Consider the following 16,735-nt stretch of genomic DNA (forward strand, 5'->3'; position numbering starts at 1 on the left):
ACGTTTTCTGAAGACAGAATGAACTTTGTTTACCTTTTTAGTTTTGTTCAGGGCTGGTCCAGTCTGGGTCTTACTTTCTTTATTCTCTCTCTTTCCTTGGGTCCATGTAGAAGACCATGTCTGCCTGCTGGATTGCATTGTCGTGGACCTACAAGACATGGACATCTTTGCTGCAGAGAGACGTCCTCGAGAGTATTCTAAGGCCTCAGAGGACAGCAGTGGAGATCTGGTGTTCCCTTCCTATTCCGTGCGGCAGACGGGAGGGAGTCTCCTAACTGAGCCTTGTCGGCTGAAACTGCAGGTGGAAAGGAATTTGGACAAGTGAGTGGTTTACATCTGGATAATTGTCTGTCTTTGGTAGAATCTTAATAGCTTGGCAATCAGTACTGTGGAGGTAAGTCTGGAAGAGAATAGGTGTTCACTTATTTCTTCCGTGTAGCAAATGTTTATTGAATCCCAGCTGTGTGCTAAACATGAGGGCTACTGTGATGGGAAGAAAAACCTGTCTTTATGGAGCTTATGTTGTGTTGATACAGGGATATAGGAAGGCAAATTAGAAGGTGATTGTAGGGGCGCCTGGGTGGCTCAGTGGGTTAAGCCGCTGCCTTCAGCTCAGGTCATGATCTCAGGGTCCTGGGATCGAGTCCCGCATCGGGCTCTCTGCTCGGCAGGGAGCCTGCCTCCCTCTCTCTCTCTCTCTCTCTGCCTGCCTTTCCATCTACTTGTGATTTCTGTCTGTCAAATAAATAAATAAAATCTTAAAAAAAAAAAAGAAGGTGATTGTAATTTAGGGTTTGACTCAGTGTTAGAGACTGTGTGACTGGGATTGCCCTGGGACCTTGGAAACAAAGACGAGGAGGCGCGGGTGTAGCACAGCTTTTGGTGGACGTAGGGAGGTGATGATGGCAAGGAAAGTATTTTGGAAGAGGTCACATTTGGATTATATGTTCCAAGCACAATAGATCCTGGACCTGGTGTTGCTACTTAGCCCGAAGCTCCATTTAATCAGAATAACTGTTGAGCTGCTGTTCTGCCCATTTGGCTCCGTTAAGCAATCTCAAAGTACTCCATAAAGGCTAATGAGCTGACTCTAAATGACCTTTTCATTGGCCTCAAGTATGGGATGCTGTTCATCTCTGCCGTTTAGAGCATTGCTTCATTGTCATTACTGCTGTGGGATCGTTCGGGAAACATGTTAAATGTGAATGTTCCCAGACCCCACCAGAGACCAGTGGAACCTGGCTCTCAGGGCTAAGCCTTGGGTGCATGTGAGTGAGGTTCCCTGGTGTGGCCTGGGGACCACGAGCCCGGACAGGAGCTGCTGTGCCCCGTGTGTGATCACTGTCTGTTTGGGGCATTCGTTTCAGAGAAAGCAGCAATACTTGGCATTTCTGTGATAAGCAAAGACGGTGCGTGGCTGTCAAGTAATGAAGAACGTTCTCGTTGGCTGCATTTTGACAAGCCGTCCGGTTACTTGTGGGGAGTGCAATTCTAATCCGTCTTTGGCCACTCCCTTCGGGGTTCTAGGGTTTGGGCAAACCGTTTAATACTCCTTTTTTGTTTCTCTCTAGATTAACGACACTAACATCGTGTAGCTGCTCTCTCTGGGATGTTTGCATTTTATTCTTTTTTGTTATTCAAGCGCTCCCTGGCTGGCGCTCAGTTATGCTTGGCATGGGCTCTCTCTGGTTTTCTGGCCTAGCAATCTTAGGAGGAGCTTCGTTATTTAGAAATGGAACACTTTGTTTTCTTTTCAAATAATGCTTTCCCCCCCAATAACGTGCTTTGTTACTCTGATTGTGTAAACTTGACCCGCTTCCCTTCCATCCGCGTTTATGTGCAGGTGATTATAGCATCAGCCCCGACAGGCAGCGATAACTCCGTACGAGAGACCCTCTCAGCAGCTTGCGCCACAGAAACAGGGAGCTGAGAGGGGGCCCGGGAGTCCCTTCCAGATTTTTTTTTGTGGCTTGCATCACTGCTCTTTCTTCACTTGGTCACTATATAGATTTTTCTCTGCACAGTTACTTTTTACATTCTCCTTTGAATCCCCATCCTCTCCGCACTCCGAGCGTGGTGTCTGCAGCATCCGTGGGGCCCGCTTCTCCCTGGGAGGGTGGAGGGCAGCTCTTCAGTGTGGGGACGAGGTATGCTACCCCCAGATCCGGGCATCTCAGCCCTACTCCTGCCCGTCTCAGCAGAGACAAGTGACGGATTCAGAGTTTATCCTGATGTCCCATCTGGGCTCCGTCTGAAACCCTGGAGTCTGCCTTTAGTTATCACGGAGTCTGAAGAGTTAAGTGAAGCGGTCGCTGTTTCTTCATTGCCTCCCCAAATGTAACGCTAGAGCTCTTTCTGGGTCTCATGAGATCTTTTTCCTCATTAATCAATTATTTGGCTAATTCAGATCTGGGGACGTTGTAAGTGCATATTTTGAGAGGAAAAGTGTTCTTTGTAGATGACACAGGATACTCAGTTGTGCTCACCTGGTTTGTTTGGAGCCACATGAAAGTTTTATTATCGGAAGTTAGAGACGAACCGATGGATAATGTCGGGGGGCACAGTTCAGCTCTTTCTTGTGTTTGGGTGTGAGCTTTGTCAGTGTTACTGATTTGTTGGCCAAAGTGACTTTTTTTCTTTCCTCAGAGAAATAAGTCACACTGTGCCAGACATTTCTATCCATGGCAGTCTCTCCTCAGTCCACTGCTCCCTGGATTTGTCCAAATACAAGCTGATCCGGGGTTTACTGGAGAACAACCTCGGAGAGCCCATAGAGGAATTTATGCGGCCTTACGATTTACAAGACCCAAGAATTCACGTAAGTGAGACCTCGCGCCGTCCCACAACCCTTAACTCTCACAGTCGCAGCCGATGGCCACCTCGTGCGTGGATCGCTCCAGCTCACCTGCGGAGAGCTGATGGGACGACGAGCAGATTAATGTCTTCACATTTTAACCCCCTTTTCAGACTGGCGTTTTCCTCTTGCAGACTGTTCTCAGTGGAGAAGTGTACACGTGCATGTGCTTCCTCATCGATATGGTGAACGTGAGTCTGGAGCTGAAAGATCCCAAAGGAAAAGAAAGTACTGGGTCCTTAGCCAGGTATGACTTTCGCGGTGCTGGTTTATGCCTGGTGACCCACAGGACTGTAGCAGTACTGCAAGCAGTACTCGTATTTCGCTTTAGCGTAGAGCGGAGGTGGCAGAACGGTGGTTCATGACGGAGGTGGTCTGCACAGTGCGTTTTGGTTGCTTTTTCAAAGTTTAAATTCATTGCTTTATGAGTAAAGACAGGTTATTAGGACGTGTCAGTGACCTCCACACCTGGTGCTGAAATGGTTGCATTAGAAAGAGCTGCAGAAATGAATCAAAACTTTCCTAAGACTCTGCTGGCATTGGTTGTTTTGTTTTGTTTTGTTTTCATGTCAGCACTGTTCAAAAAAATTGGACAGTCGACACACAACGTGATGTTAGTTTCACATGTACAACAAAGTGATTCAACTTCTCCGTCCGTTTTGCTGCGCTCGCCGCGAGTGCAGGTGCCTTGTGTCGCCCTGGGACACTCCTACGGCACCGTGACTGTATTGCTTGTGTTGTACTCTTGATCCCCGTGATTTACTCATTCCATAACTGGAAGCCCGTACCTCCCGCTCCCCTTCACCCATTCGCCTCCCCACCCTGAATCTACTGGTGTTCGGAAGCATCGACTCCAGACCCGCAGTTACGGAGAGCTCGTACTGCTGTTACTGGTACCTGTGGAGCGCACCTTTAACGTCGTGCGGTTTCTGCGGGGAGAGACACAGCAGCCACTGCAGTTGTGTGTGAGTGGCAAGGAGGGGGTAACATTCCAGAGAGCCTGCAGTGTTGTAAGGGAGGCTCCATTGGAAAAAGTCATATCATAATATACTCCTAATGTAATCTTGCTGCTGTGCTATGTCATCGAAGCTTAAAATCATAATAATAAATAAAAAGTGCCACGGACTGGAGGGGGGTGTCAAAAAAGAAGTGACAGACATGCAAGACACAGCAGGGATTGAGAAGGAAGACGTTTTCCTCCTGATGGTATGTGACCCTGGTGGCCCGCAGGCTGCTCTATGGCCACAGTCACTGTGGCTGATAGAGCAGCCAGTGTCTCGATGTGGCAGCAAGTGAGACGAGAGTCCCTGAGTGCCCTTGAATTCACCTCACAGAGTTGGAGCACCGTCCACCTCATGGAGTCCACCATTCACCTCACAGAGTTCGAGCACCGTCCACCACCATCCGAAGCGCAGGCTGGGTGGTGTCTGCCGAAGGGGAGACCCAGAGCTAGTTGGGGAGCAGCCCTGCTCACTGCGTCCCCGGCCAGCATTTAAAAATTGGGGGACTTGGCATAAAAAGTTTGGATTTCAGCCTCTTTTGAGAAGCTGAAAGCTTTGACAATACTGGGCCCATGTTTTCATGGAGGAGCATCTTGGGCTGCCTGCACATAGCACGTGTTTGCCTGGTGATTCACTTTGTGCGTCCGTCACTTGCATGGTCTGGGCGTACCAGGAATTTGTGATTACTGGTCTGGAACCTGGACGACTGCGTTGTGTCTTCACACCTGATACCTTTTCATTTTGATCTCTTGACAAGCATGTGAGGCTGAGGCCGGGCAGATAGGACTTCTGTTTTCCAGATGGACTTTGTATCTAGTGTAAGGTCGCATGGCTGGAAAAGTGGTTCTGTATTTGAAAACAGGACTTCAAAGTCTAGAAATTTCCCTACTGAAACACTCCTTTTTTTCTTGTCTTCCTGTCAACAGTCCATCCTGGCCTCTATGTAACTCAGTTGAATGAAACATGGTATAATGAGGCTTGGGGCCCAGATAGTCTTGTGAGTCAGCAGTTTTTTTCTGATGACTAGCTATGCCCTTAGTTTTTTATAAATTGAAATAATTCTGTATGGAAGGTCATGATGGTACTGAGTAAATTATGAATTGCACATTGTAGCTTCCTCTGTTATTTATTAAAAAAAAAAAGGCAGTATCGTATGTACTTCCTCTTGGTGGATCAGTTGCATTATTTCTCTATATGAGGAATGTTACTTGTTCTGGTTGCTTCTAGGAAACTATAGTAGTTATGTAACAATTGGGCAGTCTCTGAAGAGGGGAATCTGCAGGAAGGCTAGGAGTTGACAGATGAAGGTCTAAAGAGACCCTTGGCATCCCTTGGAGATTGTTAAATGGATATAACCTTCTCAGACTTGAGATGAGAAACAAGAATGCCTTTGCAGCCAGAGAATAGTAGATAATGTTATTCCTCACGGAGTTCCTATGGACAAGGTCATCTTCCTGGAAATGAAAAGTAAGAGATAGGGGTCAGTGGCACTAGATCCTTTTTGAGGAGTCTGTTAACAAAATTGGGGAAAGTTATTCCCCTTCATAATTCTCAGGGATACTTAGGACTTTGTTCCGTTGTCTCGAACTTAGATAATTTTGTGAAATGGAAGAGTTTAATATCTTGTCTGCTTTTTCCCTTTCAGATTCGACTTCAAGAAATGTAAACTGCTCTATGAGAGCTTTTCCAACCAAACCAAGTCCATTAACTTGGTTTCCCATTCCATGATGGCTTTTGACACCCGCTATGCCGGGCAGAAGGCCAGCGCCGGCCTGACAAATGTCTTCAGCTGTATTTTTCAGCCTTCCAGGAACAGCAGCACCACCCAGGGATCCATCCAGATGGAGCTGCATTTCAGGTAGTGGACCGAGACCCTGATTCCATGTTTCTCTATCAAACTTCCTTTTGTGGCCAGTGGGCCAAGGCTCTTTCAGCTTTAGAACGTCACAGGACTGAGGAGTCACTGGAAAGATAAATAGAAAAGGGCTCACCAGTGCAGCTCACAGCGCATTAACTCGGTATTCCTGTCACCTTGCAGTTGCCTGTATTGGCCAACAGATGTCTCTGTTGCCTTAAAAAAAAAAAAAGTTTATAATTAGACCAGAGTCTTAAACTCAATCTCTCTGTAGACTGTTGTAGTATGTAGAGCAAACAGAGGAAGGAAGAAATGATTCTTGTTTAAGGGGAAAGAAGATGTTTGGTCTGTAGAAATTACAGGAACGTGGTTTTGACTTGAATTATTCCTTTATCTATGCACGTCTTGCTAACCCATTTCTCCATTTAAACGGGGCCTCTTTGAAATAGCTTATGTTTTTCTTCCCGGTATTAGACCAGGAAGCATCTGAAATGTGCATATAATGAGTGTATGTTTTGGAATTGTACCAATGTGGGCTTAACATCTTGATCTACCACCTTTTAGCTGTGTGTCCTAGGACAAGTTCAACTACTTTGACCGGCAGTTTTCTCCTCTAGAGGGTAGAGGGGACAAGTGTACCCACCTCACACGGTGCAGGCGGGAATTAAAGAAGTAATTCTGGCCTGTGGCGTGGCCCCGATGGTAGTTCTTACTGTTATTACCGAGGCAGCGGGTGTTATGTACAGTGTACTGCTGCGAGGTTTTATGGCTAAGGTGGGAATAGGCCTGAAAACCGTGAAAAATTAGGTTTGATCTAAAATCCTCCAACGCAAATTCAAAAGGAGACCTTTGGAAGAAACGTCAGTTCTACTCTATTAGTGCCTAATGTTCTCAGGCTGTACCTACAAACTAGTAAGTGAAAAGGCTGGGACAAACTTCATGGGCCAAAAAAGATGAAGATTATTCTTGTATTCCTATGCTTGAATGTACCTGATACTTGAGTGTGCTGCGTGGGGAATTCTCAGGGTTGAGATTTCTTTTAGAGAGAGGTCATGGTCCTTCTCCATATGCCTTTAGGAAGTCTAGCAAAGTACGGTCAGATCTTTGCCTGAACTTTCTGGATGCTCTGAAATGAGAGTGCTCGTTCCTTCTAACTGTGGGCCCAGGCCCAAGCCACGCACTTCCTCACTTTGATACTTAAATCCTCCCAGCAGGTCTGCAGAGTGGGTGCCTTCTGCCCAGTTTTATAGCTGCAGCAGTAGAATTGGAGGGCACTGAACGCCTCTCCAAGGTGGGTGAATGACATGCTCAGGACTCACACTGGGGCCTCTGATCGCAGCGCCCATGTGGCTTCCGACAGTCCTCAGGTGTGGTCACTGTGTGTCTCCTGACCTGGCTGATTGCAGTCAGATGCGAGGCTGGCTGTGATTTGTGGTTCTTTTGTTTGAAGATGTTTATCTGAGCAGGAGGCTTCCATATATTTGGTCCTTCTGCAGAAACAGTTTCTTTTTGGGTTTGTTATATTATTATTGATCTAGCTTCCTAATCTGTCAGCTAGTTGTCTCATCAATCGTATTTTTTTTTTTAAAGATTTTATTTATTTATCTGACAGAGAGAGAGATCACAAGTAGGCAGAGGCAGGCAGAGAGGGGGTGGGAAGCAGGCTCCCTGCTGATCAGAGAGCCCGATGCGGGGCTCGATTCCAGGACCCTGGAATCATGACCTGAGCTGAAGGCAGAGGCTTTAACCCACTGAGCCACCCGGGTGCTCCTCATCGATCTTATTTTTAATATACAAGGAGCCTTGGAATATCACTCTGTGTATATACTGGAGGTGTATAATTTCTGGGAGCCAAAAAGTAAAGTCTTACCTTGGTTCTTGTGAACAGAAATACCATTGTGAGGGAGAGGGGGTTAACATGTTCCCTTGATTGGAACTTTTGAACGCTTTCTGTGTCTCCAGAAGAATTGCTCTTCTGTTGGGATTTTGTGTGTCAAATATAAATCACTTCACAGTGTTTAAAGGCTTGAAATATTTTCCAGAAAAGGGTATCAGGCATACTTTGACTTTTCAGTTAGTGCATAACTCTGACGATCTGTGTTCAAAATGGGGTGGAAAAAATTTTACCGAGGGCAACATTTTTTCTCTAATACAAAAGAGTAAAGTGTTTCTGTGAAAAATGCTGTGTCTGTATGAGGGAGACATGCATCACTGTGCCCTTTCTCCAGAGGCAGTGAGCCAGGTTTAGGAGAAACAAGAGAACTAGAGAGGCCAGACTTAAAAACATCTCAGAATCAGCTTTTGCTGAATAGGAGCCCCTTTTGGGGGAGGTAACCAGGTACGTATGGGTAGTAGCTGGAGCCCCAGAGTCACTTCGCGGCTCACAGAACAAAGTTCAACCCAGAAAACCATCAAAGGTATCCTGAGCCACTTTCCTCTGTCCCACCCGTCTCGGCCCACTCCTATTCTGGTAGGGCCACACCACGGTTTGCGACTAGGCTTGGGGTCCTCCATGGGTTTTCACCTCAAATAGAGAATTCGGGGTAATCGGACCTACAAAGCCAATATTGTCTCTCTCCCTCCCCCAACTCCATTTCTGGGTGCTTGGGGCTATGCCCACATATAAATGTCATTTTATTTGTCCTCCTTCTCAGGCTAAAGATCTGGGTTGTCTGGTCGGATCCAGTTGGCGAATTAGTACTGTTGTGTACATTTGATGTTTGTAAAGAAGTGATCCCAAATATCAAAGATAGGGTGCCTCACTGATCTTCTTGAAATAGCCTGTGGGGAAGGAACTGACATTTACCGAACACACACCTGTTATGTGCCTGGTGCTTTGTCTTTTACCCTGTTCATGTTTCTCATTTTTTAACTGAGGAAACAGGCTCAGAGAAGGTAGGCGACTTATCCAAGATAACACAGCTTGTAAGCGACTGGATTTGAGTCCGTGCTCTTTATACTGCACCGGGATTTCTCGGCTTCAGCACTGTTGACGTTTTAGGTTAGACACTTCTGGTTGCGGGGCTGTCCTGTCTGTTTTGGGATGTTTAGTACTATCCCTGCCCTCTGCTCTCTAGAGGCCCATAGCGAGCCATGCCCCCACTTTGCGTTGTGACCAACACAGACGCCTCCAGATGTTGTCAGACATCTCCTGTGGGACAAAATCACTCCTGGTTGAGAACTGCCAGAGGACACTATACTGCTTTCTTACAGCATAAAAATGTGATGAGCTTTTGAAAATATACACCAAGTATCTTATTAGACCACTGTTCAGAGTTTACTGATACCCAGAGCAGTCAATTTTAAAAATACGGGAAAAACACCTGCCCAAGCTGAGTAGTATACTTGCAAGTTAATAAAATACATTTCTCCCTTCCTGTTTTATTTTTTTGTTAAATCTTTATGCTTGCAGATCTACAAAGGATTCGTCCTGTTTTACGGTAGTTCTCAACAATCTGCGTGTGTTCCTCATATTTGACTGGCTCCTGCTAGTCCATGATTTTCTTCACACTCCCAGCGACATCAAGAAACAGACTCATGTTACTTCTTCTCGCCACCGTAACTCTAGCAGTGAATCTGCTGTAGTTCCCAAAACTGTGAAGAGTGGAGTAGTTACCAAGCGGTCTTCCCTTCCTGTGTCCACTGAAAGGCACCTGGAGGTCAAGGTCAACGTAACAGGTGAGCCTGTTGTCGTAGGTGTGTTGCAGGTGTGAGTCACTGATTCTCAGTCTGCATGGTAGGCTCAATATGTGTCTTCTAGGATGATTTTTCTGTCATCTCTGTATCTTGATGTGAGCACTTATACATTTGCAGACCAATGAGTGTCGGAATCCGTGACCTTCATTTTCTGCTGTGAACTGCGGGCTCCCATTCAAGGTTGCAGGGTTCTGGGCCCTTGGCTCCACCAGCCCATGGCTGTTGTCCAGCTTGAGTGCTGCCTGGCCACTGGTCTTTTCCCCGAGTGTTAACTCTGGCTTCAGTTTTCTGTTTGGTCTTTAGTGCTCCAACAGATGTGCCTTACTGAGTTTAGGCAAATCTGATATGTGAAAATTGCAGGATAAATAAGTGAGGGGATTATTATTTTCTTTGCAAAAAGAATATGTCCCTTTACAAACAGATTTCCTGTGGTTTTTGTTAACTAGCGAACTCTCCTGGTAGATCTGTATGTATTTGTGGATCTACTATCGTGTTGCTGCCGTAGCCCAACTACCGCTCAGGGGTTTGGAAGAAGCAGGCCAGCACAGTGCGCTCCGAACAGATTTAGTTTCAAAAGTTCAGTCTAAACAAGGGGTTTGATGAAAACGAAAAGTAAATTTGCCATGTACAAATGAGTAGGAAACTGTCTATATTTAGTAATTTCAAAAAGATCTATGTTAAATTAGTGTATGTTCTTTGTAAACCACTTGAACAGCTATGTAGATGATGCCGTGCCTCCCACTGCCCGACCAGCATTAGGACGTGTGTCTATTTCTGGGTTTTTAAAATAGGCCATTGCTTGGAGAAGGGGTGATATCCCGGGCTTCTGAATATCTCATAGTCCTCCCAGGAGACTTAGCTTAAAAATACATTCTACAGATTTAAAAAAAAAAATTTATTCATTTGAGAGAGAGAGAGTGAGCAAGCCAGAGCACAAGGGGGGAAGTGTGAGGGGAGGGGCAGAGAGAGAGCAGGGAGCCTGATGTGGGACTCCATCGCAGAACCCTGAGATCATGACCTGAGTGGAAGGCAGATGCTTAACCAACCTAGCCACACAGGTCCCCCCTTAAAAATACATTCTAAAGAGAGAAGAGAAGCTGCATCCCAGTCTTTTCTGCCTGGGCAGATACAGAGAATTTGTTCAGGCTGGTGGTAAAGCCAAGTGTCGACAAACATCCTGGAGCGCAAGTCTTGCTGGCTAATCCCCCTCCCCTCAGCCTCCCCAGTGTAAATGCATTGACTACTTTGCAGCAGCCTGGTGTTTTCCAGCTTCCCAGCTTTGGCTTGGTTGACCATGCTGTCCTTTCCAGGCACGGAGTTTGTGGTTGTTGAAGATGTGTCCTGCTTCGATACCAATGCCATTATTCTCAAAGGCACCACAGTGCTCACCTATAAGCCCCGATTTGTCGATCGCCCCTTTTCAGGGAGTTTGTTTGGCATCGAGGTAAGAAATCTATGTGTCGATCAAAACACTCAATGTTTGGCTTAAGAGAAAAGCATTTGGAAGAGAATTTTACCTGCTCGGCTTTCATTAGGGGAAACCATTGATGGAGTCGGGGAACTCTGGCCCCTCTCTGGTTTGTCCTCAGATCTACCAGGCTATCCTTATATGGGCAGTCAGTCCTCCAGTGTCAGGCTGTAAATAATGCTGAGAGATGGGACTTCTGGGTCTCACATAGTCCCTTCCTCGAGAAGTTCAGCGAGACTCTTGCAGTCCCCAGTACTCTGCAGGCCCCTGCTGTGCCTTCAGTGGCTGTGGTCTAGCCCTGGGGAAATTAGTCAAGGTGGGCAAGTGGTCCTCATTTCCCTGTGTCCCCTTCCCTGTGTTGAATTGTCATCTCTGTGAAGACTTAGGGCTTTGTGGTCTTGGAAACTTGTTTATATGAGGTGTGAAGGATTTGATGCATTATCCTTTCAGGAATATCTCATTTGTAGAAGGATATCTCTGAAGAGGCATGCCTAACCTAACGGAGTGAGTCTCTCATAGTGCTGCTTGAGGCTGTAATTTAATCTCATGAAGGAGATACTTGGCGTTGGAGTGGCCTTCTGTAGCCTGAAAATTACATGATGCAATATTGAGTAAAAACTGCTTTGTTTCTTTTAAGGTCAGGGGCCGTGGAGAGGGAAGGAGAAATGAGGCAGATTATTATTTCTATCAAGTGTTCTTAATCTGCTGATCTCTGCTGACGTTCCTCTTGTTATAATATTAGAATATTGGGTCCAGGTTACTCATCATTCCCTTTATGATTGAACTTTTCGTGCCCTATTCTTTCCAGTTGTATTTCAGAGGTTGAATGAACAAAACTTTTTTCACTGTCAGCAGTTTATGGCACTTTTTTTTTTCTCTCGCAGCAGATATAGCTCAATATAATCTGTAGAGATTTCACTTCTTGATTACTTGTTGCTCTCATGTCACGAAACCTCAGTTTGAGGGGAAGGATTTACGTGCTGGTGTGATGTGAGCTGATCATGAAATTGTCGCTCTTTCCCAGCCTCTCCAGTACCAGCTTTTTTTTTTTTTTCAATTTTTATTTATTTGACAGAGAGAGATCACAAGTAGGCAGAGAGGCAGGCAGAGAGAGAGGAGGAAGCAGGCTCCCTGCTGAGCAGAGAGCCCGATGTGAGGCTCGATCCCAGGACCCTGGGATCATGACCTGAGCCGAAGGCAGAGGCTTTAACCACTGAGCCAGCCAGGTGCCCCTCCAGTACCAGCTTTGAATGGAAAATGTTGGTGATTGATTAATGACCTGCCAGGGACAATTGAGTTTTGGGTAGCAGAAGGCCCTGAAGAAAAAAGGAAAATGAAACTTCTTTTGCTCTAAGTCTTAGAGAAACTGTATTATTTGAGATTCCTGGAAATTCCTTTCAGTCTTGTTCCTCAGGCAGCACAATTGGATCTGAATTTTAAGACCCCTCCCCTGGCTTCACGCCCCCCACCCCGCCGCCGCCCACGCCTCGGTCCATCACTGGGGCAGAATTTATAAAGGAAGCCAAATGAGTTGATTTTGACTATGGTAAAGGAGCTTGGTTTCACATATTTTCAGCGCTAGAAAATGGCCTCCATCTCCCCAAAAGGGGGAAAAAGGGAGAGCAACATGAATGCTTTCTTCTATACTGTTCTTTCTTCCTCTCTTTTTTTTTTCTTTTTTTCCAAAATTTTGTTTAAACTTTACTTAGTTAATACGCAGTGTAATATTGGTTTCAGGACTAGAATTCAGTGGTTCATCACTTATACACAACACTCAGTGCTCATCAAACCAAGTACCTCCTTAGTGCCCCTCCCCCACCAGCCCCTCCCCCACCCACCTCCTTCCATCAACCCTCCGTTTGTTCTCTGTGGTTGAGAGTCTCTTATGGTTTGTTTCTGTCTCTCTTCCCCTTCCCATATGTTCCTCTGTTTTATTTTTTAAATTCTACATATGAGCAAGATCATAAAGTATTTGTTTTTCTCTGACTTCACTTAGCAGAGTACACTCCAGCTCCATCCATCTTGTTGCAAAACACAAGATTTCATTCTTTTTGATGGCTGAGTAATATTCCATTCTAAATATATATAGATCAAGATCTATAGATATCATATCTTCTTTATCCATTCACCAGTCAATGGACAGTTGGGCTGTTCCCGTATTTTTTTTTTTTCCCAGATTTATTGAGAGAGAGAGAATGAGCAGGGGGAGGGGCGGGGGAGAGAGAGAATCCTCAAGCTGACTCCATGCTGAATGTGGAGCCTGATTCAGGGCTTGATCCCAGGACCCCGAGACCTTGTCTGAATCGAAATCAAGAGTCAGCTACCCAACTGACTGAGCCACCCAGGCACCTCTGGCTATTGTTGGTAGTGCTGCTGCTATGAACATGTACCCCTTTGAATTTATGTTTTTATATCCTTCAGGCAAATGCTTAGTATAATTGCTGGACCGTAGGGTGTTCTATTTTTAACTTTTTGAGGAACCTCCATACTATTTTCCAGAGTGACTGCACCAGTTTGCATTCCCGCCAACAAAGCAGCAGGGTTCCCCTTCCTCCACATGTTACTTTTAGCCGTTCTGACAGGTGTGTGGTAGTATCTCATTGAGATTTTGGTTTATATTTCCCTGATGATGAGTGATGTTGAGCATCTTTTCATGTCTTAGCCATCTGGATGTCTTCTTTGGAAAAATGTCTTTATATCCTCTGCCCATTTCTTAATTGGATTATTTGTTTTTTTGGGTATTGAGTTTGATAAGTTTGTGATAGATTCTGGTCTTCTGTACTGTTCTTGAAGTACAAAGATAATTCCGTCTTAGAATGGGAGTCTTCTCTCCCTTCTCTCTCTCCATAAATACGTTTATTGTTAAACTTTTTTATTATAGGACTTTTCAAACATACACAAGTAAACAGATTACTCTAATGAGCCCCTGTATAGCCCATCACCCAGCTTTAGTAATTAATGTGTTTATTTTCAATTATGAAAGTAACAATTATATTACATCAAATTGAGGGAGGGGAAGAGAAAATTGCCCATCCCTTTGTCTGGACTCTCTGTTGGCATTTTGATGTGTTTCTTTCCTTAAGGTCATGGTGTAATAGTACTTTGATTGCACCGTTTGTCCTCATAGCGCATGTGGTAACTACCTGCCTGTAGGTAGTTCCATGAGGTCTTTTTAATCATCTCTTTTAAATGATGATAAAAGGGTCCGTTGAGTAAATGTGATATAACCTGGGCTGCTCTGAATTGTTTTTGTTAACTATTAAATAATGGTTCAGTGATTTTTGTTTTCTGTATTTTGCATTATTTCCATAGACTAGTTCCTAGAAAGATGTAGGATTATTGAATCAAAGTGTATGTGTGAATTTTTGGACCTTTTGCCATGTGACAGTGCACTGCCTTTTATAAGTGGGGGAGGACCACTGACCAACCTTCCGGCCGTGGGCAAGAATGCCGGCCCCCCCTTGACAATATTTATTTCATCAGTTGTTGTGGGTCTTTTGATAACACGGGGTTGATTGCTGCCGAGATAGTGGGTTTTTTCCTGCTGATGCTTATTAGACTCTTCTAAATCAGACATTAATTCTTCCTATACTGCATTTCATTCTCTAGGTGTTCTCATGCCGACTAGGGAACGAGCACGAGACGGCTCTTTCAATTGTTGATCCAGTTCAAATTCAAGTGGAGCTCGTGGGGAACTCTTCCTACCAGAATAGTTCGGGACTGATGGATGCGTTCAATAGTGAAGATTTCCCACCGATCTTAGAGGTAATGATAAAAAACATGTAGACACATCGATACACTCTCAAACAGTGCCCTGTGCCTGAACACGGCATATTTACTCTGCTCAACTCAACAGTGTTTTTAGCACTTTGGCAAATACCAAAGAAATATGACATTGTCTCTGTCCTAGAAAGTCTTTCAGTCTTGTGGAGAATGAAAGACCTGTTCATTACCTAGTATCACGTTGAAGTTTTGTGAAAGCTGGCAGAAGGCAGACCACAACAGAGGGAGGAGTGTGGATTGTGGGTGGAACCGAAGGTAGGGACAGGATATCAGTAGATAGCAGAGAACAGTCCACGTTAGGAAGTAGCTAGGTTGGGGGCGAAGGGGCCCAGCCAGCACAAGACAGAGGGAGGTCTCCCCAGAACAAAGATGTCCATCCGGGAGCATGGAAGATGATGCCTGGTCAAGGTGAAGCTGGGCAAAGAACACAGATGAATTTGGTGTTTTATTTCTTTGGCCCAGGAAGAACAGTTAATACATTGGAACCATGGGAGATTGAAAGGGAGAGAAAAGCCCTGTTAGTTTTTTATCTGTGAAGACAAAATACGTAATCAACCAGGTGCCACCCCCAGACGTTCCGGCAGTTACCCCAGTTTTAAGTGGCCTTGCGCTGGTGTCTGCATTGCTTACTGCTGGCCGCTGTAGTGTTGATGTGGGAGGGAGGCCGGATGTGGGGAAATGCTAGTGTGGCACTGGACTCATTTAAGGTTATGTTTGGAGAAAGAAGAGGTAATTTTTGTTGAGTGGTCAGTTGGTTTCAGGAATTAAAAAGATTAAATCAGTCAAAGCAAAATGAGTTCACAGAATGCTGCTGATACCCCCCCTTCCTTGTCCGAGCTGTTCTCTGATTCTCTACTTTGATGATTAATCTTGTAAGAAAATTGTTCAACTGAAATATTCATTGCTGTGGTAGATTTCCTAGCTTTTCGTTTTTTATTTGGTGTAGTTTTGTGAACATTCAACCTCATAGCACAGGCATCTTACCTTATGGCCCTTCGTGCTTAATTTTAAGATCTTCCCAGTCTTCAAAATGAAAAATTAATGTGGTGTCTGTGGAACTTCTAGAACTTGAGTTGGGAGCTAGACATACATGTGAGAGGTGTGGGCGTAAAAGCAAATTCAACTTGAAAAAACTGCCGCCTTCTCAATTTTGTTAGATTCAGTTACAAGCCCTGGATATCCGGCTCTCCTACAACGATGTTCAGCTGTTTCTTGCCATTGCAAAGTCCATCCCAGAGCAAGCCAGTGCTGCAGTGCCGGACCCAGTGGCCCTGGAGACCAGCTCTGTTAGCAGTTCCCTTCCCGGTGGGACTCAGGCTGGAGAGGAGATCAGAGAAGGTTCCAGACACACCCTAGATCCTGTCTTGGGTAGGTGTTGAACTGTGAAACCCAACTCAGTCTGCCTAATAGTTCCCCTTCCGGTTAACTGTTCAGATTGTCTTTTGCACAATTAAATTGTTCAGAGTATAATTGTATGTCATTAAGTGTAATTATAAGTATGATGCTATAATTTTTTAAAAATTTAAGAACAAATACAACACCCCAAACCGACTGCTGTAACCTACACTAGTTTTCCTTTTACCACTTCTTCCAGAGCTATATGGATAATGCTAAGGGCTAGTTTTAAACATTGAGTTTTTCTCCCTTGTGTTGATAATACTAAATTTCAGTTTTAAACTTTTATGAACACAATCAGTATAGGGAAAAGACTCTTAAAAATTTCAGGGTGCACTTTGGTAAGTCTCTAGGTTGGAGCCCATTTTTTTTTTTTTTTTAAAGATTTTATTTATTTATTTATTTGACAGACAAATCACAAGGAAGCAGAGAGGCAGGCAGAGAGAGAGAGAGAGAGGGAAGCAGGCTCCCTGCTGAGCAGAGAGCCCGATGTGGGGCTCGATCTCAGGACCCCGAGATCATGACCCAAGCTGAAGGCAGAGGCATTAACCCACTGAGCCACCCAGGCGCCCCCCATTTTTTTTTTTTTAAGATTTTATTTATTTGACACAGAGGGAGAGATCACAAGTAGGCAGAGAGGCAGGTAGAGAGAGAAGGGGAAACAGTCTCTGTGCTGAGCAGAG

The 16,735-nt window shown here is 45.0% G+C and overlaps 1 protein-coding gene across 9 annotated transcripts in view; it reads left to right on the plus strand.

Moving 5' to 3' along the window:
* VPS13D (vacuolar protein sorting 13 homolog D) overlaps nucleotides 1–16,735 on the plus strand; it is a 252,478-nt gene that overhangs the window by 66,880 nt on the left and 168,863 nt on the right. For all 9 annotated transcript variants that reach the window (XR_009345222.1, XR_009345221.1, XR_009345223.1 and 6 more), the window contains 8 exons: nucleotides 111–321; nucleotides 2,647–2,818; nucleotides 2,989–3,101; nucleotides 5,501–5,713; nucleotides 9,123–9,388; nucleotides 10,717–10,850; nucleotides 14,484–14,639; nucleotides 15,815–16,025. Coding sequence is in view for 6 of the 9 variants with exons in the window: in XM_059136730.1 (XP_058992713.1) it covers nucleotides 111–321; nucleotides 2,647–2,818; nucleotides 2,989–3,101; nucleotides 5,501–5,713; nucleotides 9,123–9,388; nucleotides 10,717–10,850; nucleotides 14,484–14,639; nucleotides 15,815–16,025 (1,476 nt within the window). In the remaining 3 variants the exon portion in view is untranslated. The remainder of the gene's footprint in view (nucleotides 1–110; nucleotides 322–2,646; nucleotides 2,819–2,988; nucleotides 3,102–5,500; nucleotides 5,714–9,122; nucleotides 9,389–10,716; nucleotides 10,851–14,483; nucleotides 14,640–15,814; nucleotides 16,026–16,735) is intronic.

This window comes from Mustela lutreola, chromosome 10 (genome assembly GCF_030435805.1).
Source record: "Mustela lutreola isolate mMusLut2 chromosome 10, mMusLut2.pri, whole genome shotgun sequence".
Classification (NCBI taxonomy): domain Eukaryota; kingdom Metazoa; phylum Chordata; class Mammalia; order Carnivora; family Mustelidae; genus Mustela; species Mustela lutreola.